This window comes from Piliocolobus tephrosceles, chromosome 4, assembly GCF_002776525.5.
Source record: "Piliocolobus tephrosceles isolate RC106 chromosome 4, ASM277652v3, whole genome shotgun sequence".
NCBI classification, from domain to species: domain Eukaryota; kingdom Metazoa; phylum Chordata; class Mammalia; order Primates; family Cercopithecidae; genus Piliocolobus; species Piliocolobus tephrosceles.
In genome coordinates this window covers 93,807,515-93,834,881 of record NC_045437.1, presented here as the reverse complement: position 1 = coordinate 93,834,881, position 27,367 = coordinate 93,807,515, and the positions used below count along the sequence as shown (strand labels likewise).

The window sequence follows — 27,367 nt, the reverse complement described above, 5'->3', positions numbered from 1 at the left end:
TTTTTTTTTTTGAGACGGAGTCTTGCTCTGGTGCCCAGGCTGGAGTGCAGTGGCCGGATCACAGCTCACTGCAAGCTCTGCCTCCCGGGTTCACGCCATTCTCCTGCCTCAGCCTCCTGAGTAGCTGGGACTACAGGCGTCCGCCACCTCGCCCAGCTAGTTTTTTGTATTTTAGTAGAGATGGGGTTTCACCGTGTTAGCCAGGATGGTCTCGATCTCTTGACCTCGTGATCCGCCCGTCTCGGCCTCCCAAAGTGCTGGGATTACAGGCTTGAGCCACCGCGCCCGGCCCAGAATACAGTTTTAAAACTGTGAAAAAATGTCCTTTGTAGCTTTTCAGTCTTTTCATAGACAATTTATTCTGGCTAACTTAAAATAAGGTTTGTAATTTTAACTGTGGTATTCTTTGGATGACTAGACGGACATACCAGGTGGTACTACTATGGGAATTCCTTATGGAGGAATGAACCTGAAATATAGTATTGAAAGAAAGAAATACGACATAATTCAACAGAGGAAGGCATGAATTTTGAAGTGTGGGAAATCATGTGTGTAAACAACTAAAGATGAGAATTACTGAGTCATGTACTGAGAATAGAAAACCAGTTTCCTGACCTTCTCTGTCTGCATAGCAGAGGATTAGGACATCTGGAAGAAGGAAGAATACATTTGTAAAAGATCTTGAATTTATGGTTTGGAAGGAAAGATAATAGAAATGAGTGTGAAATAAAATGTTTCTTCTACCTTGTTTGTTAGTTAAGTGTGCATTTCTCAGACTTTCTAAAGATTTCTCACTATGAATACTAAACATTTTCCTGATTTAAATCCTGAACAAATGATCTGTTTATATTGCCAGCTTTCTAAGTTTGATGCAGACTTAGGTATTTGTACATTAGAAAATAAATTATTGTGATTTTTGGGAATAAGCTAGAATAGGTACCTTAACTGACCTTCCTGCTAAAAATAACTAAAAATGTAGAATAAAATTATTTTAATGCATTGATGACCTGGAAAGTTAGTAAGGAATACTCTTGGATCAGAAACTAAGTGAAGGCAGGAATCCCAAGTGGTAAGCTGAAGGCTGAGGCCAACTTTCACCTTGAAAGCATCTGAAGCTTCCATTTTTATGCCTTTGAGAGTGCTAGGGACAGATGACAAAGCCCAGGACCTGCCCAAGTTGGGGAGCATAATAAAAAAACAAAATTCAGGTACAGTCTCCTTGCAAAAGACTCATCTAAAACTAAAGGATACAGAAAGATATCAGGGGAAGTGGTACCTAAAATATTACTAGAGATCAGAGATTAACATCTGGTACTGACAACTACAGAATGTATGAATAAGAAGAAAGTGAATTAACACCCTTTTAAGGAAACTACCCAGCACAGACTATTAAAATAGAAGATTATATGAAATACATATATGCTTTGACCTAGTAAAGCCACTTCTTTCATGACCCTTTTCAGACTTTCTTCCTCATGATTTGGAGACCTGGCTTTGATGAGATTAAGATACCAGGAAGCAGACAAGCAAATGCATGATTGGTTTAAAGTTTGTAAGTGTAAAAGTTGTAAACCACTATATGTTGAAATTTTAAAAATAGTGATACATGGTTACATGGATGAGAGAAGGTCAATAAAGAATATAGGTGAAGGAAAAGTAGCAGAGTAAAAATGTGGCCATTTTGAGCAGGCTTATGTTTGGTAGACATTAGTGTTCAGGTGGAAAACTAGTTCCCACGATTATTTGGAGGCTTGCCTTATGGCTGGGGGTGGAATAAAACACAAAACAAAAAATTTACAAATAGAACCTCAAATGGGCTCAATGTCATATCAAGGAATGAAGCGCAGAAGCATGTACTGATATAGGACAAGAAAATCCTTACCATGGCAGTTAGACTTTTTTTTTTTCTTATAACAGGGTCTAGCTGTCACCTAGGCTGGAGTGCAGTGGCATGATCTTGGCTCACTGCAACCTTCGCCTCCCAAGATCAAGTGATCCTCTCACCTCATCCTCCCCTGTACCTTGGACTACAGGCATGTGCCACAATGCTAGGCTGATTTTTGTATTTTTTGTGGAAACAGGGCTTCGCCATGTTGCCCAGGCTGGTCTTGAACTCCTGGGTCGAGTAATCCACCCTTCTCAGCTTCCCAAACTGTTAGGATTGCCTGCATGAGCCACTGCGCATGGCTAGTTAGACTCTTGAGGGTCAAAGTGTCCACTCTCCCCCACACAAAGCCAGTGGTTCTGGCCTTTCGTAATCTGAAAGATTTATCATTATGAGTGGGTTGCTGGAACCACATAATTCTCACTGGGCCTTGTGAAGAATGGGGGAGGCCCAGAGAAGTTGTATCTGCTCACCCCATCATATATTCATGATCTTATATATAACTTTTTCACATCTGATTCATTCAGAGTAAAAGAAAGTAAAAGTAACTTAACCAAGTCTGAAGTTGGTGTTGGTGGCCTGGCATCTACCATAAGGTTTTTGAAATACTACACTAATAAGTACAATACATTTATTTTTAAAAGTCTATTTATTCAACAAAACAGTATTGGCACAGTAATTCTCATATTATCATCAAATAATAAAATTACTACTTTCTGTACTCAATTGTTTAGAATCCTAGAAATTGCAAATGCATTCAATATAACAATATTGTAAATAACAAAACAGAAGAAAGAACTCTGCATATTTATGGAAACATTGTTGATGGTACAGTTTTACTGAAACTCATACACATTTTACTATTTAATTTACATATGGTCTTGTTGAAAAAACCAGTATGTGTTACTTTTTCAATTTCCTTAAGCTAAAATACATGTAATTCTAAAGGATATCACTTAGGTGTTATAAAAACCAAGGTAGGTCCACCACTAAGTCCAAGTTAGAGTCAAAGATACGTCAAAGATTCCATGAAATGATCTGAAAACAAATTTAACAAAAAAATGTGTAACCTATTGGGGCACGTCCATGGCCACCCAAACTGTATGCTGTCTCTGACTGTGGCATCAAAGAAAGGTATATGGAATTATAATTGACCTTCACGATATTGCTCCAAAGTGGATTGAATAACGCTTTCCCCTCTTGACCCAACATCCCCAGTTTTCCTTAATCATGCAAACATCAGTCATTTACGTATTGTTTTGAGTCTTTCTAAAACTTACCTGTATTTTCATACTGTCTCATATATAGGATCACAAATTAAGTTTACTATCTATATATAGAGTGATCTTTTCTTTCTTTATTCGAAACTACCTTATTCAAATAATTAAGAGAAGCATTTAGCAGGGCATTTCAGAGAGCAAGAGGCGCCCTTAAAAGAAGGAGGTGGGGAGTTTCCTTAAAATATGAAGAAATGCTAAGCTGGGTTATCAAATATGGTGATGCATTTAAATATTTACATTCAATTATGATTTAACCCAAAATATACAATGCAATCTAATTCTGCAAATTTCAAAAGATTTATTAAAAATGCAATGGTATATGAATTATATTCCTTTCTCTCTTGTATCTCTGTGAGGGCAGATTCAACTTCATTTGGAATGATCTCAAAAATCTACCCTTGAGGTGCTTCATGAATGTAAGGCTTAAACCAAATGGTATGAATTATATTCCTTTCCCTCTTGTATCTCTGTGAAGGCAGATTCATTCATTTGACCAGAGACCATTCATTTGGAATGGTCTCAAAAATCTACCCTTGAGGTTCTTCATGAATGTAAGACTTAAACCAAATGGTATGAATTATATTCCTTTCCCTCTTGTATCTCTGTAAGGCAGATTCATTCATTTGACCAGAGACCATTCATTTGGAATGATCTCAAAAATCTACCCTTGAGATTCTTCATGAATGTAAGACTTAACCCAAAAGGCCTTCCTGGCCTTCTTGATAAACCCTGACATCTAGTTTCTGATAATCTGAGATGTGGTGACAAGTCTCTGGTTTCCTGATCCTTGCCTTTCATAGTTTGTATCTTTTATGCATCGGCTAATTTTTCTTGGACGTAAAACTGGTTGGGCAAACTATAGAATACAAGGTTAAAAAAAAAATTAAAGAAGCTAAACAGTGGCATAGCATGAAGCAATGGCGAAAGTCACTTGAGGCTAAATAATTACAGCTATATCTATATATCTATGTCTGTATCTCCACATAAATCCATTATTCGGGAAGTTTACTTTTAAATAGGATACTGAACTGGCCTTCCCCCACCACTCCATCATCATGCATCTTTTGGCTGGATATGATAGCTGAAAGCAGACAACTGCACTGTCTAATTTCTTGAAACTTCTTGTTGATTAGACAAAATATCCACAGCTCTCGACTTGAGCTTTGCTGGTGTTACCCTGTGTAACTTCATGCAGGTAGTCATGTCTGATGCACTTTTTCTTTTCTTTTCTTTTCTTTTTTTCTTTTTTTTTTTTTTTTTTTTTTTGAGACAGAGTCTCGCTCAGTCGCCCAGGCTGGAGTGCAGTGGCGCAATCTCGACTCACTGCAAGCTCCACTTCCCAGGTTCACGCCATTCTCCTGCCTCAGCCTCCCGAGTAGCTGGGACTACAGGCGCCCACCACCACATTAGATTTTGTGTATTTTTAGTAGAGACGGGGTTTCACCACATTAGCCAGGATGGTCTCAATCTCCTGATGGCGTGATCAGCCCGCCTGGGTCTCCCAAAGTGCTGGGATTACAGGCGTGAACCACCGCGCCCGGCCTACTTTTTCTATTGACCATTTAAGTATTAACCAGTAGCCACATCCTCAGAGTGGGAAGATTCTTCTCCAGCCATTTTATATTTTTGGTTATCGTTTCCAGAACAATTTGAAAAATATCCAGGTGTGATCCTTGAGCCTCGAGAGATTCAAAAAATAGTTTCACCTGTAAAATATTGCAGAAAAAAAATTACTGACAGTTCATAAAACACTTTGTCTTGGCCGTGTGTAGTGGTTCACACCTGTAATCCCAGCACTTTAGGAGGCCAAGGCGGGCAGATCAGTTGAACTCAGGAGTTCAATACCAGCCTAGGCAACATGCCAAAACCCCTGACTCTACAAAAATAACAACAACAACAAAATTAGCCGGACATGATGGTGCATGCCTGTAGTCCCAGCTACTTGGGAGGCTGAGGCGGGACGATTGCTTGAACCCAGCAGGTGGAGGTTACTGTGAGCCAAGATGGTGCCATTGCATTCCAGCCTGGCTGACGGAGTGAGGCGGTTTCAAAAACAAAGAAACAATAAAACCACTTTGTCTTCCAAAAATTTTCAAAAGAGCTTGCAAATTATATACACACAGGTATAGGCATTTCTCTGTCAACCTCTACAAGATTATTTTCTACTTTTCTGCATAATTATTCACTTTATTTTCAAACAATAGGTAAAGTAAGACAAAAATTATAAATCCTTATCTTACAAGTGACCACGATGTGACTAAAGAAGTTAAATGATTTACCCAAGTCATAGAGTAAATGGTGAGCTGGGATTTAAGTTCTGGAATTCTGAATTTGCCTAAAAGGTAAATAAATTCAAGATTTATTGTGAAAAAAAGATGCAAAGACTATAATGCTTAAAAAAAAAAAAAAGGCTGGGCGCAGTGGCTCACGCCTGTAATGCCAGCACTTTGGGACGCCGAGGTGGGTGGATTACGAGGTCAGGAGATCGAGACCATCCTGGCTAACACAGTGAAACCCCGTCTTTATTAAAAAAAAAATACAAAAAAAAATTTAGCCTGCCATGGTGGCAGGCGCCTGTAGTCCCAGCTACTCCGTAGGCTAAAGGAAGAGAATGGCGTGAACCCGGGAGGCAGAGCTTGCAGTGAGCGGAGATCAGGCCACTGCACTCCAGCCTGGGTGACAGAGCCAGACACTGTCAAAAAAAAAAAAAAAAAAAGACAACTGGAATTACCAACACTAGTTTTGTTAATAAGATCATTAAGTACGCTTCCAAACTTTAATATAATCACTCTTGCATCGTAATACAATATGAAAGAAATAATACAAAAGGGTTCACCTCTCAAGTCTATTTTCATTTTGAATGCTACAAATATATGCATTTTAAGTATTTTAAGAGTCAGGGTTTGTTGTTGTTGTTGTTGTTTTGTTGAGATGTAGTCTGGCTCTGTCACCCAGGCTGGAGTATAGTGGTGTGATCTCAGCTCACTGGAACCTCTGCCTCCTGGGTCCAAGTGATTCTTCTGTCTCAGCCTCGCAAGCAGCTGGGACTACAGGTGCGCACGACCACATTTGGCTAATTTTTGTATTTTTAGTAGAGACAGGGTTTCACCATATTGGTCAGGTTGGTCTGGAACTCCTGACCTCATGATCTGCCTGCCTTGGCCTCCCAAAGTGCTGGGATTACAGGTGTGAGCCCGGCCACGTGTCAGGTTTTAATCCTGTCCCTTCCATTTACTTGCTATGTGGCATTGGACAAACAACTTTTTGAAAAAATAAAATGAGAACTTCGAATCAGATTATATCTAAGTTTACTTTCAGTTCTACAGTTTGGACATTTTTTTTGAAATTGTTAACATTAGAAAGTCACAAACCTCTTGCAACTTATCCTTGGAAGAAAAGTGAGATGTTGTGCCAGAGATGATGATCCTTATGGCAAATGAGCCCAAGTCAAACCTGAAAATAAAAAGAAACACCATAGAAAGTCATAGAAACACTGACCTTATGTTTATTATATCCTGTATTATATTTTTAATGTATATTAATAACTATGCAATAAGCTTATGTATTACAATAGATACTGTTAATTACCATAATAACATTCATTCAGTACAATTCTAAAGCTGTGAAACTTATCAAATTTTACTATAAAATGAAATGTAGATACAGCTTCTTTGGGAAATATGGTTAGTTATTCAGCAATGTTTATGTTTAATTTTATGTTTCTGTTTAAAGCAGTGTTCCCTACTTTCTTTTTTTTTCACCGCATACTCCTGTCAGTAAAGATTTTTTGAGCAGGAACTTCTCAATATACACATTTTTATTTATAAATTATATGGGCTGGGCGCAGTGGCTCACACATGTAATCCCAGCATTTGGGAGGCTGAGGCGGGCGGATCACCTGATGTCAAGAGTTCGAGACCTGCTTGACCAACATGGAGAAACCCCATCTCCACTAAAATACAAAAAAATTAGCTGGGCATGGTGGCACAAGCCTGTAATCCCAGCTGCTCGGGAGGCTGAGGTAGGAGAGTTGCTTGAACCCGGGAGGCAGAGGTTGCAGTGAGCCAAGATCGTGCCATTGCACTCCAGCCTGGGCAACAAGAGTGAAACTTCATCTCAAAAAAAATTAATTAATTAAAAAAATTATATGCATATTTTAAGGAATGATAAAAAAATTAAAAGCATGAGATAAATAATGCAAATAATATATTTATCTGTTTATGCTATATATCATTTATGTTTATAAATTTATAACAATATACAATTTAAAATTAGGTAAGAAATAATAGACACTCTAACGTATTGAACTTCTTGCACACTTTCTCATCCCATTTTGGATATCACTGTGTTTAAACATTGTGTTTAGTGGGGCAATGTTACTTGGTTGAACTCTCATTGACGGCCACAGAATGCATCCTTCAACCCGATGTTTTATATATGGAAAACTTGTACTACGGGTCAAAGTGATTCACGCTGATAAAGCAGAGCACAGTTACAGCTCAGAAAAAATATAGTTCCAAGTCTGGGCTCTGCACATGGTTGGGCAGGGACATCATTTCCTATTTAAAATGAAATCCACAGCATTGTAGAAAAAGTCTGATCGTTTCAGGAGGAAAATGACAATCATGCAAACAGACAAACAATGGCTCAAGTAGAGTTTTAAAGGAAACATACACACACATACATATTAAAGCAGTTTCTATTTGGTCTCATGTGGACGTCAACTCCTTGAGCATTTGGGAGAGAAGTGGAAATGTGCTTTTTGCTTATGCAAAGCTGTCTGAGGACTCTAAACCTTTCATGGCTATGAAATGAAAGAGAAGGAACTAGGAATTAATGACATCAGGGATGCTAACTGGCCTGACATAAACGAAGCAAATCATATCTCTCTGATTCAACATATTTCCATATAAGTCATAAATGACATTTTAAATTTGGATGGAGAATGGCTGAATGCCTTACAGGGTTTTGTGATGTGTGCGTGTGTGTGTATGTGTGTATGTGTGTGTGAGAGAGACAGACAGAGAGAGAGAGAGAGAGAGAGAAAGCAATGCTGTCTTATACATTCCATTCCAACAAAATCTAATCATTATTGGTTATTTCTGAGGGATATTTTAGATCCAGGAACATATTGAAATGAGCTGCAGTTCTCCCCAAAGTTGAAACCACAGAAAAGACTCAGAACCAAAACAATTTGGAGGGAGGGCTCCCCAAACACTCCTGACTGGGTTTCTTTCACCTGAACCAAGGTCTCCACTGTGCCACCTCCACAGGGGCTCTCGGGGTGAGGAGTAGTCTTACCAAAATTCCTGAGGTTCTCCCCCAGTGCAAAACTGTATTAACAAACGAGGCCACATATGTGTGATGCACTATACAAGGCATCTTGGGATTCTTCTGGGCTGAGGAGACAGCCAAGAAGGAATGGTGGGAGGGGGCTGATGACTGCATTTAATTTAACTCAGACTTGCTCCCAGCAGTTTCTTGCCTGTACTGAATGAGAGAAGGCTGTTTTCCATTCCCTTATTCTCACCTCTCTCCCTTACCCCTGGATAGGATAATTTGGGCTAGGGAGTTTCAAAGTTGACTCCACTGAACTATTTAGATACAAATGGTATCATTTATATACTTTGAGAAACATTCGATTCCACTTGGTTTGAGGCAACTGAGACATCTGTATGAAAGAACACACACTGGATATAAACGAATACCAACTTTTTCAGAAGATGGGTCCAATTTTCTCTTACAAAATCCCACGCTAGTTGCTGCCCCTTTGGACGTCTGGCAATTGCATGAAGGAGAGCTGCCAAGTCCTGTGTCTTGATAACCTTTCCTTCCATTCCTAGTTCAATTAACCTTAAGAAAGAAAAATAATTTGTTTCTAAATAGTAGTTATTTTGTACATGGACATTAACTTAAGTGACCAATATATTAAAGGAATAGAACAGAAAGAGGGATGATAAAAGTATAATTACCAATTTTTTAATGTTCCTATTAAACTTTTACCTTTTTTAGAAATAATTTTTATTTTGTTCCTAGCAAAAACGTTTACTTATTATTTCAAATAACTTTGATTAGCATCATTTATACATCTTATATGCAAGCGTGTACTTTTACAACAATAATTTTCCTTCAAGGTTCTGAAGATAAAACATAACCACTTGTCTAGTATCAATCATATGATTAATAACTAGGGAATACCTATTTTCACTATTTGCATTTTGTCAATATATACTTTTCTGAAAGTAAAGTTAAAGCCATACACATTCTGATTCAATTATCTTATGCCTTTAAAACTGGTGGCTGAAGTTTAGTGACTTCATTGAATTTGTGTCAGTTTATTTATAACCATTTAGTTAAACTATTGAACTTACTTCTGTAACTTTTCCTGATGCTTGCTCGTTGACAAAGCATACAGAATTTTGTATTTTTCAGCACTTGACATTGACAGTTCATATAGCTCTAAAAGGTAATTCCACCCTGTTGTCGTCTGAGCACCCACAGAATACACAATCTTTAAAACATCTGTTGGTATACTGTAATATCAAGCACAAAAATGAAGAAAAAGTTTTATGAAAGAAAAACTCTTTTCTCTTATGACAATTTTAAGTTCCATAACAGAATAATCTCTGAATTGTTTTCAGTACTCAATGTATTAAATCTTTTTCTCTGCCAAACTCTATAAAAATATTTTATGTGCTTTTACTCTGCAAATCATTTGTGTTTTATCTCCTACTGATGACAAACTGTTAGCAAGAAAATAAGCATAAAATTTTAACCCACTCTGTGGTGAAAATAGAAAGTTGATGTAGTCAACAAATATAAAAGCTTTCTGAAATACAAAACTACTGGTTTATATAAATTCTACCATGTAGTAACCACTATTGGTGCTATAAGAATTTTTTTAAAAGATGATTACTTGATGCTTTTTCATCACCGAGTTGAGGGCATTTTTTTCTTTTCTTGTTCTTTTGTTTTTTTGAAACGGGGTCTTACTCTGTTGTTCAGGTTGGAGTGCAGTGGCGTGATCATGGCTCCCTGTAGCCTCAGCCTCCTGCACAATCCTCTTGCCTCAGCCTCCTGAGCAGCTGAGATTATAGGCACACAGTACCATGCCTGGCTAATTTTTAAATTTTTTTGTAGAGACGGGCTCTCACTATATTGACAAGGCTGGTCTTGAATTCCTGGGCTCAAGTGATCTTCTCACCCCTTGGCCTTACAGGCATGAGCCACTGCACTTGGCCTAGTTGAAAGCATTTTCTGAGGCCTGTCTAGGAGTCATCTGACTCTCTAGGCCTAGAGCATCTTAATTTAGTACAAGTCATTAGTGTCTAGTTATTTTGTAATTTTTTAAAACTGATAAGATGCAGTGACATGATTTTCTGTCCTTCTACAAAAGACACCACTATTTTGATTTTTATTATCTTGAGGACATTAACCAGTTTTTATTCTAAATGGGCATATGACTTTTTAATCCCAAATGTCAATGGACCAACAAGAACTGTTACTGATGTCTCAGAAAAAACACAACACGGGGCATTGAGGAGGGAGCTAGAAACTTGTATTTGTGAAGCCAGAAACTTGCATTTGTCACGAAGTGACCATGTGGTAGAGATTGTACTAGCCTCCATACATCTTATTTAACTGTCAAAAGCTACCCTCTGAGATAGCTGTTATCCTGATTTTTTTAAAGCGGAAATAAATCTCAGAAAAGTTAAGTAGCTTGCACAAGATGACATAATTTGCAATTTTGCAGATGGGATTTAAACCTATGATTCTAATACTTGTGCTACTTCCGCTATACTATATGTACTTAAATACTCCAAGTGACATTGAATAATATAATGAAGATCAAATAATTAATACATCAAATAATACATATTGTTTTCACTTTAGTGTATTTTGCTGAACAAATTTATAACAATTGGTAACAAACACACTATAAGCTTCTTGAAGGTAGGCCACATGGTTGTTTTGTTCACCACTTTATCCTTAGCTCCTACAGCAATACCTGGCTGGCATAAAGGAAATGTGCAACTAGTTACATTTCAAATCCACAAATGAATGAAGTAATCAATTAGTCTATGTAAAGAAATTCTTCATTAAAAGTCATACTAGCAATCTTGGAGTTTAGAAAAAACCAACAATATTTAATTACATATTTTTGTTTATGAGCATAAGTAAGTTTACCTAGAATATTCTCATAGGTATATTCAACATGTTGAACATTTATATCTACTGTAGGTGGGTTACTGCAGGTTAAGATTATCCTTCTTGTAACCAGCATAAAGATGAAATAACAGTATTCTATTTTGTATAGGGCAGCGGGATGTTTACATTTTAGCTTCATTCATACAACCCATTCAAACAGAAACAAAAAGAAGAGAATAATAGATTTAAAAGGTTTTTTTTAAGTTTTTTTTTTTTTTTTTTTTTTTGGTAAAACAGATTTCAGGCTTGAATTCCAACAAGGAAAAAAGTCCAAAAAGAAGAAAACTTGAATTACTTTTTTAAAAAGAAGAATTCAAGAAAGGATTTCAAAAAGCTCACTGAGATTTAGTTATAGTGAGAGAAGTTATGTTATGATAGCATCTTATAACAATTTGATACAGGAAATTTTTTTTTTTTTTTTTTTTTTTTTTTTTTTTTTTGAGACAGAGCCTTTCTGTGTTGCCCAGACTGGAGTGCAGTGAAGTGACCTCGGCTCACAACAACTTCTGCTGCCCAGGTTCAAGCAATTCTCCCACCTCAGCGTCCCAGGTAGCTGGGATTACAAGCATGCACCACCACACTTGGCTAATTTTTGCATTTTTAGTACAGACAGGGTTTCACTATGTTGGCCAGGTCGGTCTTGAACTCCTGACCTCAGTGATTCACCCTCCTCGGCCTCCCAAAGTGCTGGGATTATAGGCATGGGCCACTGCACCCAGCCAGCACAGGAATAATGGACACCATTACATTTCGTGGTAGAGATTGTACTAGTCTGCATACATAGCACTTACAGTGTGAGAGCATGAAACAGGATTTGTAATTCCCAGCATGTTTTTTTTTTTCTATCCTCACTAAAAGGTTTTAGATCTAATGTCTTGCTTGATCAAAGACTTTTACATCAAAGAGAAAAGAACAAAGAGTAGGACAGAAGTCTATATCTACTTTAATTTTCCACTGGATTCCATCCACTGAGAGAAGAGTTCAGCAGCTTTCTGGATGCAAGGAGCATGGTTCAGGTCACAGGCCAGCTTCAAGAGAGCCGAGCGGAGCATCCTGTCCCAGACTGAGCCCTCGTCACTCCAGCTTTGCCTGTCAATCACTGGCTTAAAATACTGAAGAAGGTAACGCTGCAGAAAATATGACATGGTTAACAGAGAGGCTAAATTTAGTCCTTAACACAGCTCTTGCCCATCTAAAGGGCTCAACTCTAAACTTTCTGCATATTTCCCAATCTTTCCCCAAACAGTGTATCTTTGTATTTCTCTTATCTTTTTCTGACTCCTACCCACCACACTTAGGAAACAGTTTTTGCATTAAAACATGGTTTAATTTCCTATCTGAAAGGGGAATATCAATGGATATAAAATAAAATCACCTTTAGTAGAGATGCTTTGCACGTGATCCTGGTATCTAGCTCTTAGGATTGGCAATGATAAAGAATGAGGGCCATTGACCATTAAATGCTATCAGTCAGTCTCCTGAGCTGCTCCAGATTTAACCTCAAGGACTTCAGACAAAACAGACTGAGCCTCACTGATACTCCAGACACTGTGTTTACTTAATACATTTTCTAAAAGCAACACAAACCTTGAGGTTTTCAGAGACATCTGAAATATTCCTTCTGTCCATCATGTGGTAAAACAATTCCAAGTAACTCAGACCTTTGAGAAGTGCGGGGCTGCTTGTTTCATGTTTGAGGTAGTGAGTCATGTCAAGAGCTTTGTCTAGGGTCAGTCTCCCTGCACTGAGGTATAAAAAAAAATGGTGGTGGTTTGTGCATATCTTATAGTTTTTAATATTTTTAACATTAAAACAAATATGAAATAGAGAACAATAACAGAAATAGGTCATTCTAGCTGGACCATTCAGTTTAAATCTTAGCTCTGCCACTGACTATCTGGGTAATCTTGGACAAATTACCAAACCTCTCTGGATCTATTGCCTTCTTTGTACAATGGGGATAATAATACTATCTTCGTCACAAGTTTGTTGTGAGGATTAATGAGCTAATATTTTTAAAAGCATTTAGAATAGTGTCTACCACATAGCAAAAGGTTAATAAATGAAATAAATATTAGCCAATATTAACATTTAGTACCAAATAATATCAAACTTTTTACATATAATATCATTCTCTAATTGCTTCACGTGTGGGTTTGACTGGTTTCCCCAAGTACATTGGGAACTTTGAGGACAGGCGCCATGTCTTGTTTTTCTTTGATGTTTGTCCTTAATCCTACCAGAGAAGTGATAATCATTGTGAATAGGGCAAAACAAGTATTTTCACTTTTTAGATTCTAAAGTTACATGCCTTCTCTATGTTTTCTTTTAATGAGAAGAATAAACAACATGTTTATTATTCTAAGTACCAAAATGCTGGTGCATCTTCTGCAGAGGAAACAAACCATTATAACCTCACTATTAGAAAGTGCTTCTCACCTGTGTTTCTGGGAGGCTATGTGCACACACAGGGTCTATAAGCCATTCTCATGAACACCCAACTCCCAGACTAACACAATCATGTCATGTGGAAACTGATTCCAGAACAAAGGATATCTTTCTGAGCTAATCATTAATAATGCTCTACCTCTGCTGGGCTTATAAATTTTTAAAATTCCTGTCTAGAAAGAGGGAAAAGAGACCAGAAGGAAATGAAAAAGAACCAACCTTTGTTGTCCCTTTAATCTTCTCAATCATGATGACTTACTGCTTTAAAATAGACTTATGGAAATTTTTTTCAAAAATTTCACCTGAAGACAGAAGGCTGGACCATATACTCATGATTCTGTGGTCTGCCGTATTTTTTTTTTTTTTTTTTTTTCTGGAGACAGAGTTTTGCTCTTGTCACCCAGGCCGCAGTGCAACGGCATAATCTCAGCTCACTGCAACCTCTGCCTCCTGGGTTCAAGCGATTTTCCTGCCTCAGCCTCCCGAGTAGCTGGGATTACAGCCATGTGCCACCATGCCCGGCTAATTTGTAATTATTAGTAGAGACGGGGTTTCACCATGTTGGCCAGGCTAGTCTTGAACTCCTGCCCTCAGTTGATCCACCCGCCTCAGCCTCCCAAAGTGCTGGAATTACAGTGCTAAGCCAACCCCGCCCAGCTAGTCTGCAGTATTAAAAAAAAAAATCCACAAAATGTTAACTACTCCTTCCCACCTGTGTGAGTAGCACAATACCTGGCACAGTTGATACCTTAGAATCAGAAATAGGTGGAAATGATATTCCAGGGTCACGAGTTTAGAAAGAATATTTGACATATTAAAACTACTTTATATTAAGCCAGTTTTTCTTTTCAGCCCAGCCTAATTGATTTCTTACTAAAATCAATGCCATTATTAAAAATACTTACTTTTATAGTTGCCTGTTTCTTTTAATTTTAATATTTATTCATAAGGGACTCCTTTTCTTTTTATATAGTTACTAAATTGGTTAATTAAAAAAATCTAAGTCCTCATTACTCAACCTATGCTTCAAAAAATGCATAGAATATTTTCTGAATGTTTGTTTAGCTTAAAGAATAAAAATAGATAAACATAAACTTTAGCCCAACAGTAAAAATCTATACCTACTAACTTGTATACAATTTCAGCTAGATTGTACCTTTGAGAAATAACATCATAGTCTTGAAGCACCAATTTGGGCTTTTTTGTTTTGAAACGGAGTTTCGCTCCTGTTGTCCAGGCTGGAGTGCAATGGCACAATCTTGGCTCACTGCAACCTCTGCCTCCTGGGTTCAAGTGATTCTCCTGCCTCAGCCTCCCAAGTAGCTGGGATTACAGGCATCCACCACCACGCTTGGCTAATTTTTTAAATTTTAGTAGAGGTGGAGTTTCAACATGTTGGCCAGGCTGGTCTTGAATTCCTGACCTCAGGTGATCTGCCCGCCTCGGCCTCACAAAGTGCTGGGATTACAGGCGTCAGCCACCAAGCCCAATCTGGGGGTTTCTTTTTAAGTTGTGGGACTAAAAGAAACAAATATAGCTTTTTCTATAGGCAAATTGAAGTTGTCCTTTCAATTCCACTCAACTTATACAAGACCCATGTCTTTAAATTACATTTAAAATGTATGAAAACCTAACTAAAATAAATATCAACTCTTGCATCAAATTCTCTCTCCATGCTGGGTGCAGTTGCTCATATCTGTAATCCCAGCAATTGGGGAAACTGAGGCAGGAGGATTGCTTCAGTCCAGAAGTTTGAGACCAGCCTGGGCAACATACGCAGACCCCATCTCTGTCAAAAATTTTAAAAATTGGTTGGGCGTGGTGGTGTGTGCCTGTAGTCCCAGGTACTCAGGAAGCTGAGGTGGGAGGATCGCTTGAGTCCAGGATGTTGAGGCTGCAGTGAGCCATGCTCACACCATTGCACTCCAGTCTGAGTAACAGAGCAAGGCCCTCAAAAAAGGAAGAAGAAGGAGAAGGAGAAGGAGAAGGAGAAGGAGAAGGAGGGGAAGGAAGGGGAAGGGAAAAAAAAAAAAAGAGACAGTGTTGTGTCGTGGTTAGGAGAATGGCTCTGGAGCAAGCCGTTGGATAATGATGTCTTGTCCATTAAGAACTAAATAGTATCACCTCTTGTAAAGACCAATTTACACTGGTTGTGGTGGCTCATGCCTGTAAACTCAGCAATTTGGGAGGCTGAGCAGGAGAAGTGCTTGAGGCCAAGAATTCAGTATCAGCCTGAACAATATAGGGAGATCCTGTCACTACAAAAATAAATAAATAAATAAATTTAATTAAAAAGAAAAAATTCTGTCTCCAAACTAAATATGATCACTATTGTTTCCTTTAATTCTTTTTTTGTTTGTTTTTTGAGACAGAGTATCATTCGGTATCACTCAGGCTGGAGTTCAGTGGTGTGATCTTCTGGGTTCATACGATTCATGTGCCTCAGCCACCTGAGTAGCTGGGATTACAGGCGTACACCACCACACTAGGCTAATTTTTGTATTTTTAGTAGAGACAGGGTTTCACCATGTTGCCCAAGCTGGTCTCAAACTCCTGGCTTCAAGTGATCTGCCCACTTCAACCTCCCAAAATGCTGGGGTTACAGGTGTGAGCCACCATGCTGGGCCTCAATTCTTTAATAGAAGTTTCATAAAGCAGGGAGGAAAGTGGTTTATAGTATTGAGAAAGAACAGCAAGTAAAAATATTTTATCTATTATGAGAGCTTTAAATTGTTTTCTTATGCAATTGTTTTTTGTTATAAAAATAATATAAGTAAATATAAACAAATTACAGAACAACTGGAAATTAGACTCATAATGACAAAACAACCAGAAATTAGAGAAGACTCATAATTTCAATACCCTACACACTCACCAATAGCATTTTAAAATAATTCCTTCAGGTTTTTGTTTCTCCTTCGCACTTATTTTTTTTCATATGTAGTTGCAAACAAACAATAATACACAAACTTACATTCTGCCTTTTTCTCAACTTCACATTATTTGAAATGTACTTTCCTATGTTGTCACCTCCTCTTCCTATTCATCTCATGACATTTCAACTAATTTGTATTAGATAATACTAATAATGTTAACAGCTGACATTTTTTGAGTAAGTACCGTACGTACTGCTTTATCTTCATTACCTGCACAATCTTCCAAACCCTGTATGTCAGATATTATTAGTAATAAAGTTTTAAAGACTGTAAAATTTAGGCTTAAAAAGGTTAAAAAAAAACTTGCCCAAGTTCAAAAAATTGGTAAGTGAAGGCATAGTACTTGAAATCTTCTGTTTTCATGTAAAATTTGTATTCTTAACTTCAAGAAACTTGAAGTTTTTTGAAGATTCTTAACTTGAAGAAAAGGTGATATTGGTTTTCCACCAATGCATCAATAACTGCAAATTTCCTCCTGCTAAATTTAGACAATCTTAAGTGTATAGGCTAGAAACAGCAAAAAAGACTTCACAACTACCTAAAAGATTAAATTGCTGAGTTATCAATATTCTCCATTTTTTCCTAGTCTTGCATTGTTAATCTGTCTTCTCTTCAGTCTGCTCAGAGCTTCCTCCTTTGAGCAGGCAAGCCTCCTTCAGCTAGCAATAGCCTGCTTCTTAGCGCACCTTTCATGCATTCACTCATATGTAGGATGGTGTTTTTCCTAATTTTGGCCTCCAATGAGCTGTGCCTCCAAGATGTTCCTGAGACCCATGGTACTGAGGATTAAGCCTCACTTTCTCTTTTCTTTCTAACTGAAGGATTCTAGTGTACCAAGAAACTTTGTTTCAGAGATGTCCTGCTGGTCACTGTCACTCAATTTGACCTAAACAAGCTTCTGAAAGAAAATTTTATGCCACGTTGAGTTAAGTGAGTGCATCACAGTAATTCTCAGAATAAAGAAAGCTTACAATGCACAATATACTTCCTGGTCCTCAATTCCCTCCACCCATTGGTGATCTTGTGACCCAATTCATTCTACACATTATTCTGTTGATGACACATAGAAAAGGAAAGAAAACATTTTGTCCTTCCAGGAAAGTCTAGAGAGGAATAAATGCAAAGAGCCAATTATTACTTCATTTCCCTACAAACTTCATACTAATTTCTCCAGTGTAAGTAATGATTAGATTTCATAACAACCCATTTAAAATTGTAAAGATTAAGCCTATATTTGTACTTTTTATTTAAGAGATTACACAGGTATTTGGTGTAGCAGCTACTATCATAAATACATTTTAAATGTGAGGTCAAAAGCTCAAATACTTAGAGAGTCCACACTAAGTGAATGAAACAGGCCATTTGGAATATTCGTGCTTGGGAGAAAGTAGGCCTGGCATAAAGGGAGTTTGGCCCACTGCACTCTCCTTTATAGCTATCCTGTGGCCCACAGGATAAAGACCCACAGTTGCCAAATATCATTTTTAAAAGATTCCAGGGGTCAGGATTTTTAGAAGGTTCTCCACATTTTAAAATATTGGATTACATTTATAAACACAGTGTGGGTCAAAATATGTTATTAGTGGGTAGCCTTTGGACTAGTGTTACTGTTTGAATTCCATTCAAATCCATATCAAATGAATGACCAATGCTGAACATTCGATATTGAAGTCTAGCATATCTGGTTACGGATCAGTTATTTCCCATGAAGTCAGAGGAAATGTTGCCTTACCCAACTAGCTGAAACACATCATGAATCAGACCTATTCTGTCCTTAGGTCTGAGAAGTGTGTGGTTCTGATTCAGCTGTGTGATGAGTTGGTCCCATCCATGACCCTCATAGTGAACAATGTAGTAACCATTTGAGTCCACATTAAATTTCACCCAACTGGTCTTTTCAGGTAAATCCAGAATATCTAAGAGGATAAAATTGGCATAGGCATTTTATTATCAACATACTCATTCAGAACATCTCCACAACTGTTAGTTTTAATCCAATTACTTATAAATCAATGGGAAGATGAAGTTTGGGGAGAGTCATAATGATATTCATTTACATAGTTCACTGGATGATTTCTTTTGGGAAGATGGTCTTATTAAATTAATAAATAAGTTGATTCATAGGAATAAGACTGCTGAATTTGTTCTAAAAAATTGTCTATGCAGGTCTAAGAGGCATGCAAGGGCCCAGTGAGCCAGATAACTAGCATGACGGGAATTTGGCTTAATTTGATGATGTCCTTGTCTCAAGGTTTAGTCACTAGTCATTGAAATATGTATGTGTAAATAGGTGATCCATTTGTTCATTTTAGTAAAAGAAGGACCCCAGGTTAAGCATGACTTTGTGATGGAAAACCTCTCAAATTGTATTAAAGTGTTAAGAGGAAAATTAAAATTATACTATGTATTTTTAATATGGCATATATTATACTAGAGGGTAAAATTACATTATAATATTCTCTCAACAACTCTGTGAGATTTAGTCCTTATTCAACATCAGATGAAAAAATTGAAGCTCAAGATGAGTTTGTAAATTTTCTTAAGGTCACACATCTAGTAAGTGAGAGAGTGAGGATTTGAATCCAGAAGCAATCGATTTTAAAGTATATGCTTTTTTCCGCTGAACATTTTTTGCCTCATCCATAACCTGTAAAAATAGATTAGTGTGTATTATAAGACAGAAGATGAATTTCTGTTATTTCTTGATGTAAATAATCTATCTCTAAATGATAAAAGCATGAGAGAACTTCCCACTGAATGAAAAATCCAGATTTTCTTTCTAAAAGAGTTATTTTAGTAACATATGGATAAATGACAATTTCTCTCAAATACAAATCTTTTATTATTAGATTTACTTATTGTATCTTTCCTTCAAATAGCTCAACACATGTTTAATTTCAACATTGAAATACCAGTTTGGCTAATTAGTTCATTACCTGTCTTTGATTTTAGAATGTGTCTGTGGATCACATTAGAGGAACTCGTGCAGTAGGTCAATGGGATATGCCACAGGTACCTGTGACAGAGAGTAAAGACAGTTACAGACCAAAAGAATGCTGCTGTGATTTTTCACATTGTCAGACTCAGATAGACTGTAAAAGGCACCTAAGTGCCCATCATCCTTCACACCACCCACAAGTGGTCCTATAAATTTTATAGGCTAAGATTAGCATATCCTTAAGTATGCAAAAAATTACTCCATGATAATTATAAAGCAGCAGCCATGTCTACCTAGTTGAACTCTGCCACAAATAATTGTGTCATTTGCTGTCCTAATCTCATATCATAACAAATTCTGCTGTTTGTATGAGAAAGAAAATCCAATATTCCCTTCACATTTTCAAAAACTACCAGCCTGATGCTAATTCAAATAACTAAACCAAAGCTGTAGGGAAAGCCCTTAAGAGGTAAATAACTTACTCCAGTATGATTTTTTACTTATACTTTTGTTCAACAGTACTACTCACATCCAACCTCCCAACTGCTGAATGACTGCAAATAAATAGTCAATGATACTACAGCTCAGGATTTGTAGGAGAGCTAAGTGCAGAGAGCAGAAAAGCAGAATGGATTAGAGGAGAAGTTCTCAGTTACTTTTCAATGGCCCTGCTGTAGTAAAGAGGAGAAATTGGCTATCTTTTTCTGATTAACTTTCTAGCAGCCTCTAGAATTAATTTCCTCTATTAAATCAAGTCATATTAGCTAAAATAATCCTGCATATTTAATATCATGTGCTTGATAACACCAACAGGTGTAAAGCAGGCAAAAGAGTAACTGAGATCTTTACACAAAAAGGTAAAAAAGGCCAGGCGTGGTGGCTCACGCCTGTAATCTCAGCACTTTGGGAGGCTGAGGCAGGCAGATCACTTGAGGTCAGGAGTTCGAGACCAGCCTGACCAACATGGTGAAACCCCGTCTCTACCAAAAACAACAACAACAACAACAAAATTAGCCAAGCATGGTGGTACGTGCCTCTATAATTCTGGCTACTTGGGAAGCTAAGACAGGAGAACTGCTTCAACCCAGGAGGCCAAGGTTGTAGTGAGCCAAAATTGGCCATACTCCAGCTTGGGCAACAGAGTGAGAATTTCTCTCAAAAAAAAAAAAAAAAAAAAAAAAAAAGATGAAAAAAACTCCACATAGATGAATTTCTAAGACTTAATTGATTGGGATCGGTCAGTGTATCTTGGCTCCAGAAGAGAAAGGATTTTTCCAAATAAACACATCTGGGGCTAGAGAGAGGGAGAGTAGCACTTCATGAGTTTGGATAGCCATGAATTAGTGGGCCATCATTTTATAAGAATTGTCTAAATACTGCCCCAGAAGGAGGAAAAATACAGATTATTGTAGTAGATCTTTGTTATTCTGGGTCATTCACAGTTTTGAACTCTCTCATCACACTTTGATAAGTTACAAAATTGTGAGTCCTGCTTTCCCAATAATGAAGCAGACATTAAATTATTCAGCCCTGTTTACCAAGCTGCAACTTGTGTAAGCTCTCTGAAGTTCAGACTTCAGAATAACACACAGAAAATATAGAAGGATGCATACATAGGAAGTGGCATAAGAGTTGGTTCCACTGGATTGGAAATGTGTAACTGATTAAACAAACCAGCCCCAGTAATTTTATATGTCGAAGCTCTCTAATTGTTTCTGATTTCCAGAAAAATTCTAGCATCGACAGCTCAGTTCTTAGAAAACAAAATTATCATCATAAGAACCAGAAAAGGTTCACTTGGATTATTTCATTTTAAATTAACCTCATTCATCTTATTAACAGAGCTAATAGTGAGAAAGAGTAGGAAGGGGCTTAGCTTCAATTCACTCCCACTAGAGCATTCTTTCCTGTATCCCCAGGGATCACAAAACCTATACCACTACCTTACTGATGCCATAATGTTTGAATCATGCCTCTTAATTTAATGTTTGAACCATTCCTTTTAATTCCAGGAGCTGGCCTTAGGAGATAACCAAGGTCATGGCATGTCCTACTTAGGGAAGAAATGCCGAACAACTGATTTACAGCCTTGTTGCTTCTGGCCAGACTACCAGGTAGCCCATTACTCAAGGTAATTGTAGCAACCTGGTAATGCTTATCTGCCTACCTTATCCTTCATGTGCTTTGACCAGTCCAATCTGTATACGCTACCCCTGATACCTATTCTTTTGCCTAATGAAAAAGTTCTACCAGCTCTTTTTAAAATGTCAGTCAAGGAATTCTCTCTTTCTCTGTGTGTGTCTCTCTCTCTGCCTCCCTTATGTCTGGGCATAAGCTCAAATGAAGCCTTCTCTGGGAAAACTCTTTCGGCTTCTTGTCAATTTTTATTGCACTGACGGCCCAAGAACCCAGGTTAGTAGCAATAGTTCAGAGAAATGTTTACAGTGTGTTACTTGATTTCAGTAGTCTTTACTAGGATTTTTTCAGGATGGGCTGGTGAACAAGATGACAGTGTGTTTAATTGGATTTGCTTTTATTATTACTCATAACATATGTTTTAAGACAGTATAGTTTATTACTGAAAAATGAAAGGCAACAGGAGATCTTAGCATCTAATTTATCACATAGGGGATATCTTTTCTCTGATGATAAGAAGCACTGTTGTCATACTTCCTAGGTATAGGCCAGTCACAAAGCTTATTAAGTCCGAGAAGTCAGTGCATTATAACAAAAGTTTAACTAACCACCATTGGCATTAGAACTGAGGTTCTCAAGGCTGATGGAATTGCTAAGAATGGTGCTGCTGAACAAAGAATCTGGGTCATATAAAGCTCTTTAAATCTTATCAAGTCTACTTTAGGCCTTCGATTCCTATATGGAACTAGCCTCCTACAAAGTTGCCAGAGGAGCTGAGAGAAAGCTAAGGAAATGAGGAGGAAACTGAGATGAGGTAAGCTAGACCTAAAGAGGAAAAGCAGCCACCTCTCCTGCAGGGCCCTCCATTCAGGGTCCTCCTGGAAAACCCCCTGGAGGAAGTGTTCCTGTTGCAGTCGGAGTGAACGTCCGTCTTGTTTAACCACCAGCAGGGGGATTCCTTTCTGGAGAGTCCACGTAGTCATCATCTCTTTGACCTCTGCATTTTCCCCCAGAAAGGTGAGCTGAAATGACAGGTGACTATGATAACTCAAGAGAGAGGAGACAACCCAAAGATAGAGGGACAGAAACTTCCATCTCCTTTGGATGCCAGAAATAAGACTTGGGGAACAGAAGACTCAGGCTGCTATCTCAGGGAAGAGCAATCCAGGCAACTGGATGAGGGATGACTATCCCAGGGCTGCTCTCTGACAATTACTTGAATTGAGGGATATATATAGGATTTCATAGAGTTAATACATGGCAGGAAAAGCCAGTAAAAAGGGGGTTGAGACTGGAGTCTCTTTCCTGCCCTCTTTCAAAAGCAAATAAACAAAATCAATCAAACAAACAAAAACCCTCTAATAACAGTAAAATCCAAAAGGAGTGGTATAAGAGGGAAATATCTGTCTTCAGGGAAGCTTTAAATATTTCAACAGAATAATTTTATATCAATAGAGGTATAGTGAATGGAGAACAAAACCTCTGGCTGCTGCGCTTCTAGTATGGGTTTCTGATCACTGGATAATGCTGAATCTTCCTTTAGAAAACACAATTTAGGGCTGGGTGTGGTGGCTCACGCCTGTGATCCCAGCACGTTGGGAGGCCGAGGTGGGCAAATTGCATGAGGTCAGTCTGGCCAACATGGTGCAACCCTGTCTCTACTAAAAATACAAAAAAATTAGCCAGGCGTGGTGGTATGCACCTGTAACCCCAGCTACTCGGGAGGCTGAGGCAGAGGGATTACTTGAATCAGAGAGGTGGAGGTTTCAGTGAGCCAAGATCATGCCACTACACTCCAGCCTGGGCAACAGAGCAAGGCTTTGTCAAAAAAAAAAAAAAAAAAAAATTAGGGGAATTAACACGACTCTTTTTTTAAATAAAAAGTTTTCCTTTTTTCCCCTGTGATGACTGACTTTCTTTTCTCTTTCCTGTAGTGATTCTATAACTTCCCAGAAGGAAAAAGAAATACATATACTGTATTTCCAAACCTAACAGCATACTTATTTTGGCATTTTTCAGAGCTTAAGGGATGCCAATGCAGTAGTAACCATTCAAAAACATTTTGAGCTGATTTTTAGCTAGCAGTGGGGTTGTGGGAAAGCTGAACTATAACAAAAATGTAGTAGCAATAGCATCATCCCCCTAAATATCCCAAGCATTTCCCCTTCAGTTTTGTTTTACAGAAAATTGCAGGGACTCTCTTTCTCTCCAGCTTTTAAAAGGGACAGGTGGGCTACTCTGTATGTCATACCCACTCCAGGTCAGGCTATTCCACAGATCTCTTCTACTCTTTGACTCTCTTTATCCTTACCATGTTATTTGTCATCTTGGAATCCGAATGACAAACTCCACCAGATGTAAAATCACTTTCTAAACAACTCTACAAAACAAGAACAAAAGAGCACTGCCATGTAGGCATCATTAGTTGAACATGCACATTAGCCATGGATACAGGCATTTATTAAAAGAGCTGTATGAAATAATTCATCCAGACATGATAATGAACATGAAAATGAAAAAAGAGTCATGTTTGCAGTGACCTAGGATAGAAGTTCACAAAAGTTATTTATTTGTGTTATATATATGCATGTGTAAAGTTTCCTTAAAAAGTTCAATAAAGTCAATAACTGTTCTAAGGAAGAATCAATTTGTTGAATTTTCTATCCAATTCTTCTCTTTCCCTTAAGAAAGGTCTTATTTTATTATTTCATTATGCATGTTACGCATGCCCCTATTTAGCATGTAGGCAACTCTAGTACTATTAACTCTCCCCTGCCATATTGCAAGTTCTTTGACAGTAGTGGAAACACCTCTGTTTACCTGGGTATTCCTACAGTGGCTATCACAACAGCATGTGATGACTGTACAATATTTCGAACTAACTGGGAATAAAATAAGAATTAAGAAAAGTACCAACTGGGCAATCAACCTTGAATAACCAGTAGTTAAGGGCAACTGCAAATGAGAAAAAAATGAAGTATGTGCTAAGGCTCTCAAATGCCTTTAATTGATCTTATGAAAAATAACAGCAAAAGAATTCTTCTCATTCTCAAGTTGCTATTGGCATGTATTAGAATTGACTTTATGTGACACAATAGTGGGCAAGATATTTTCAGTAATTTGTCATTTTAATACTACAGGGCCCTTTGGTGTCAGAAGGGAGTTGGTTAAAATCTAAGACCTTTAGGGGAAGGTTGATGGGGGACTTTTCTTATAACTAGGAAGTAGCTGTGATACAATTGAAAGAATAACTATTGGACTTGGAGTCGGAAGACAAATTTTAAGTACTGATTTTCTCACTGACTTGGTGACTTTGGGCAAATCTCTCCCTTAGTATCAGTTTTCTCACCTATAAACATGGAGTAATGATGATTACTTTAATCTCTTGAGATGATTATAAGCATGATGTGACAAAAAATAACACGGGAATCTACACTGCTGGACTAAAGTGATCTGGTAACTGCTGGCCACATTTTCTTTCTAACTCCCACTCTCTACTGCCAGCATGCACACCAAATGATAGATTCTTCCGTGTTGGAGAGGGTCTAAACTGATGTCTACAAACATGCATACATGCACACACACATAGCAAGGGAGAGGGAAATGGAGAGAGACGAGAGAGAGAAGCAACACAATACTTGGTGTTGAGAAGCTTAAGCGGAAGCATGGAGAAAGAGTGCCTGGACCACTGACGGTGGGTGATGGAAATGGATAGTAAAGAGCATCTTTATATGTTTTTTGTTTGTTTGTTTGTTTTGTTTTGTTTTGAGATAGAGTCTCACTCGGTCGCCAGGCTGGAGTCCAATGTCGTGATCTCAGCTCATTGCAACTTCCGCCTCCTGGGTTCAAGTGATTCTCCTGCCTCAGCCTCCCGAGTAGCTGTGATTACAGGTGCGCCACCATGCCTGGCTAATTTTTTTTTTTTTTTTTTTTTTGTATTTTAGTAGAGATGGGATTTCACCATGTTGGCCAGTAAGACCTCGATCTCCTGACCCCATGATCTGCCCGCCTAGGCCTCTCAAAGTGCTGGGATTACAGGCATGAGCCACCACACCTGGCCTATAAGTATTTTTATAAGTAAGAACTATGTATTTCAATATGCCTCAGGATTTTCAAGAAATGCAAGTAAAAAATTAGAGCTGTGAAATAATTTTTCATTGTTGGATTTTGTTTCTTTAACCACAAAATCACACATCAATTGAACCATAAGGGTGTTTTATAAGGGCACAAAAATATCAAATGAGATAATGAACATGAAAGTGCTTTTTATTCTTTAACTTTGATTCTTATTTATTATTAATTATTGTTGTTATTATTAGTATTATTATTGAGACAGGGTCTCGCTCTGTCACCCAGGCTGGAGTGCAGTGGTGTAATCTCGGCTCACTGCAACCTCCAGCTGCTGGGTTCAAGTGATTCTCCTGCCTTAGCCTCCCGAATAGCTGGGATTACAGGCAAGTGCCACCATGCCAAGCTAATGTTTGTATTTCTAGTAGAGATGGGGTTCCACAAATTGGCCAGGCTGGTCTCAAACTTCTGACCTGAAGTGATCTACCCGCCTCAACCTCCCAAAGTCTTGGGATTACAGGCGTGAGCCACTGTACCCAGCCATGAAAGTGCTTTTTAAACTGTAAACTGCTGCACAAATATTAAGCAGTATTATTACTGTCCTTGGGACACAAGTACTTATAAAAAAGAAAGGATCTCTTCTGTCTGCAATGACTTGGGGTTCTAATTACAGGTATGAGTTGTCTGGGTCTAATGGTTCTATAAAAAATTATTTTCTTTGCAGTTGGAAATTTTAAAATATTTCAATAATTATTAGAATCATCTGAATTAACTGAATTTTTCTGCTTTGCCTTTCCTATGATCTACATGAACCCCAAAGACAAAGAGACCATGAGTTCTTTAATCAGTCATTAACTACTTGTTAATCACTATTACAGGATCAGCATATGCTAGGTGCTATCACATTTTTTAAAAAAGACTAGACACAATTTTTGTTCTTAAGCACATTATCATTATTGAACTAATAAAAACAATAAAAGAGGGTACTATTATGTGGAACAGATTATAAGTGCACTTCTAAGAATTTAGCAGACAGGCAAACGAATGAGAACTGGAACAGTCTGGAAGGAGGAGGTGAAATATCAGCTGGATCTTGAAAGTTGGGTGGCATTTGAATTGTTGGAAAGAAGAAAGGGCATTTCAGCTAGTAAAAGCACTAGAAATATAGGCACAATGATCCAGGGAAGCAAGATTTCTTCTTATGAGGGAGAAGATTAGTTTTGCTAAACAAATAATATACGTTGGGGAATATGGTTGACAACCTTAAAATTTGCCAGAGATTAGGTGCTATATGGTAGAAATGACAACATTTTATAGATTTTGGGAAACCATCATTCTTAGCAAACTATCACAAGAAGAGAAAACCAAACACCGCATGTTCTCACTCATAGGTGGGAACTGAACAATGAGCTCACTTGGACTCGGGAAGGGGAACATCACACAATGGGGCCTATCATGGGGAGGGGGG

At 37.9% G+C, this 27,367-nt stretch overlaps 1 protein-coding gene across 1 annotated transcript in view; it reads right to left on the bottom strand.

Moving 5' to 3' along the window:
• Positions 1-2,502: 2,502 nt before the first annotated feature.
• Positions 2,503-27,367, bottom strand: part of ERAP2 (endoplasmic reticulum aminopeptidase 2) — a 47,769-nt gene continuing 22,904 nt past the window's right edge. Inside the window, exons 10-19 of the mRNA XM_023212205.1 lie at positions 24,143-24,211; positions 22,678-22,853; positions 19,694-19,773; positions 18,490-18,673; positions 12,961-13,117; positions 12,316-12,500; positions 9,537-9,698; positions 8,878-9,018; positions 6,537-6,618; positions 2,503-4,871 (exon numbers count right to left, since the gene is read on the bottom strand). Coding sequence (XP_023067973.1) covers positions 4,728-4,871; positions 6,537-6,618; positions 8,878-9,018; positions 9,537-9,698; positions 12,316-12,500; positions 12,961-13,117; positions 18,490-18,673; positions 19,694-19,773; positions 22,678-22,853; positions 24,143-24,211 — 1,380 coding nt within the window. The 3' untranslated portion in view covers positions 2,503-4,727. The remainder of the gene's footprint in view (positions 4,872-6,536; positions 6,619-8,877; positions 9,019-9,536; positions 9,699-12,315; positions 12,501-12,960; positions 13,118-18,489; positions 18,674-19,693; positions 19,774-22,677; positions 22,854-24,142; positions 24,212-27,367) is intronic.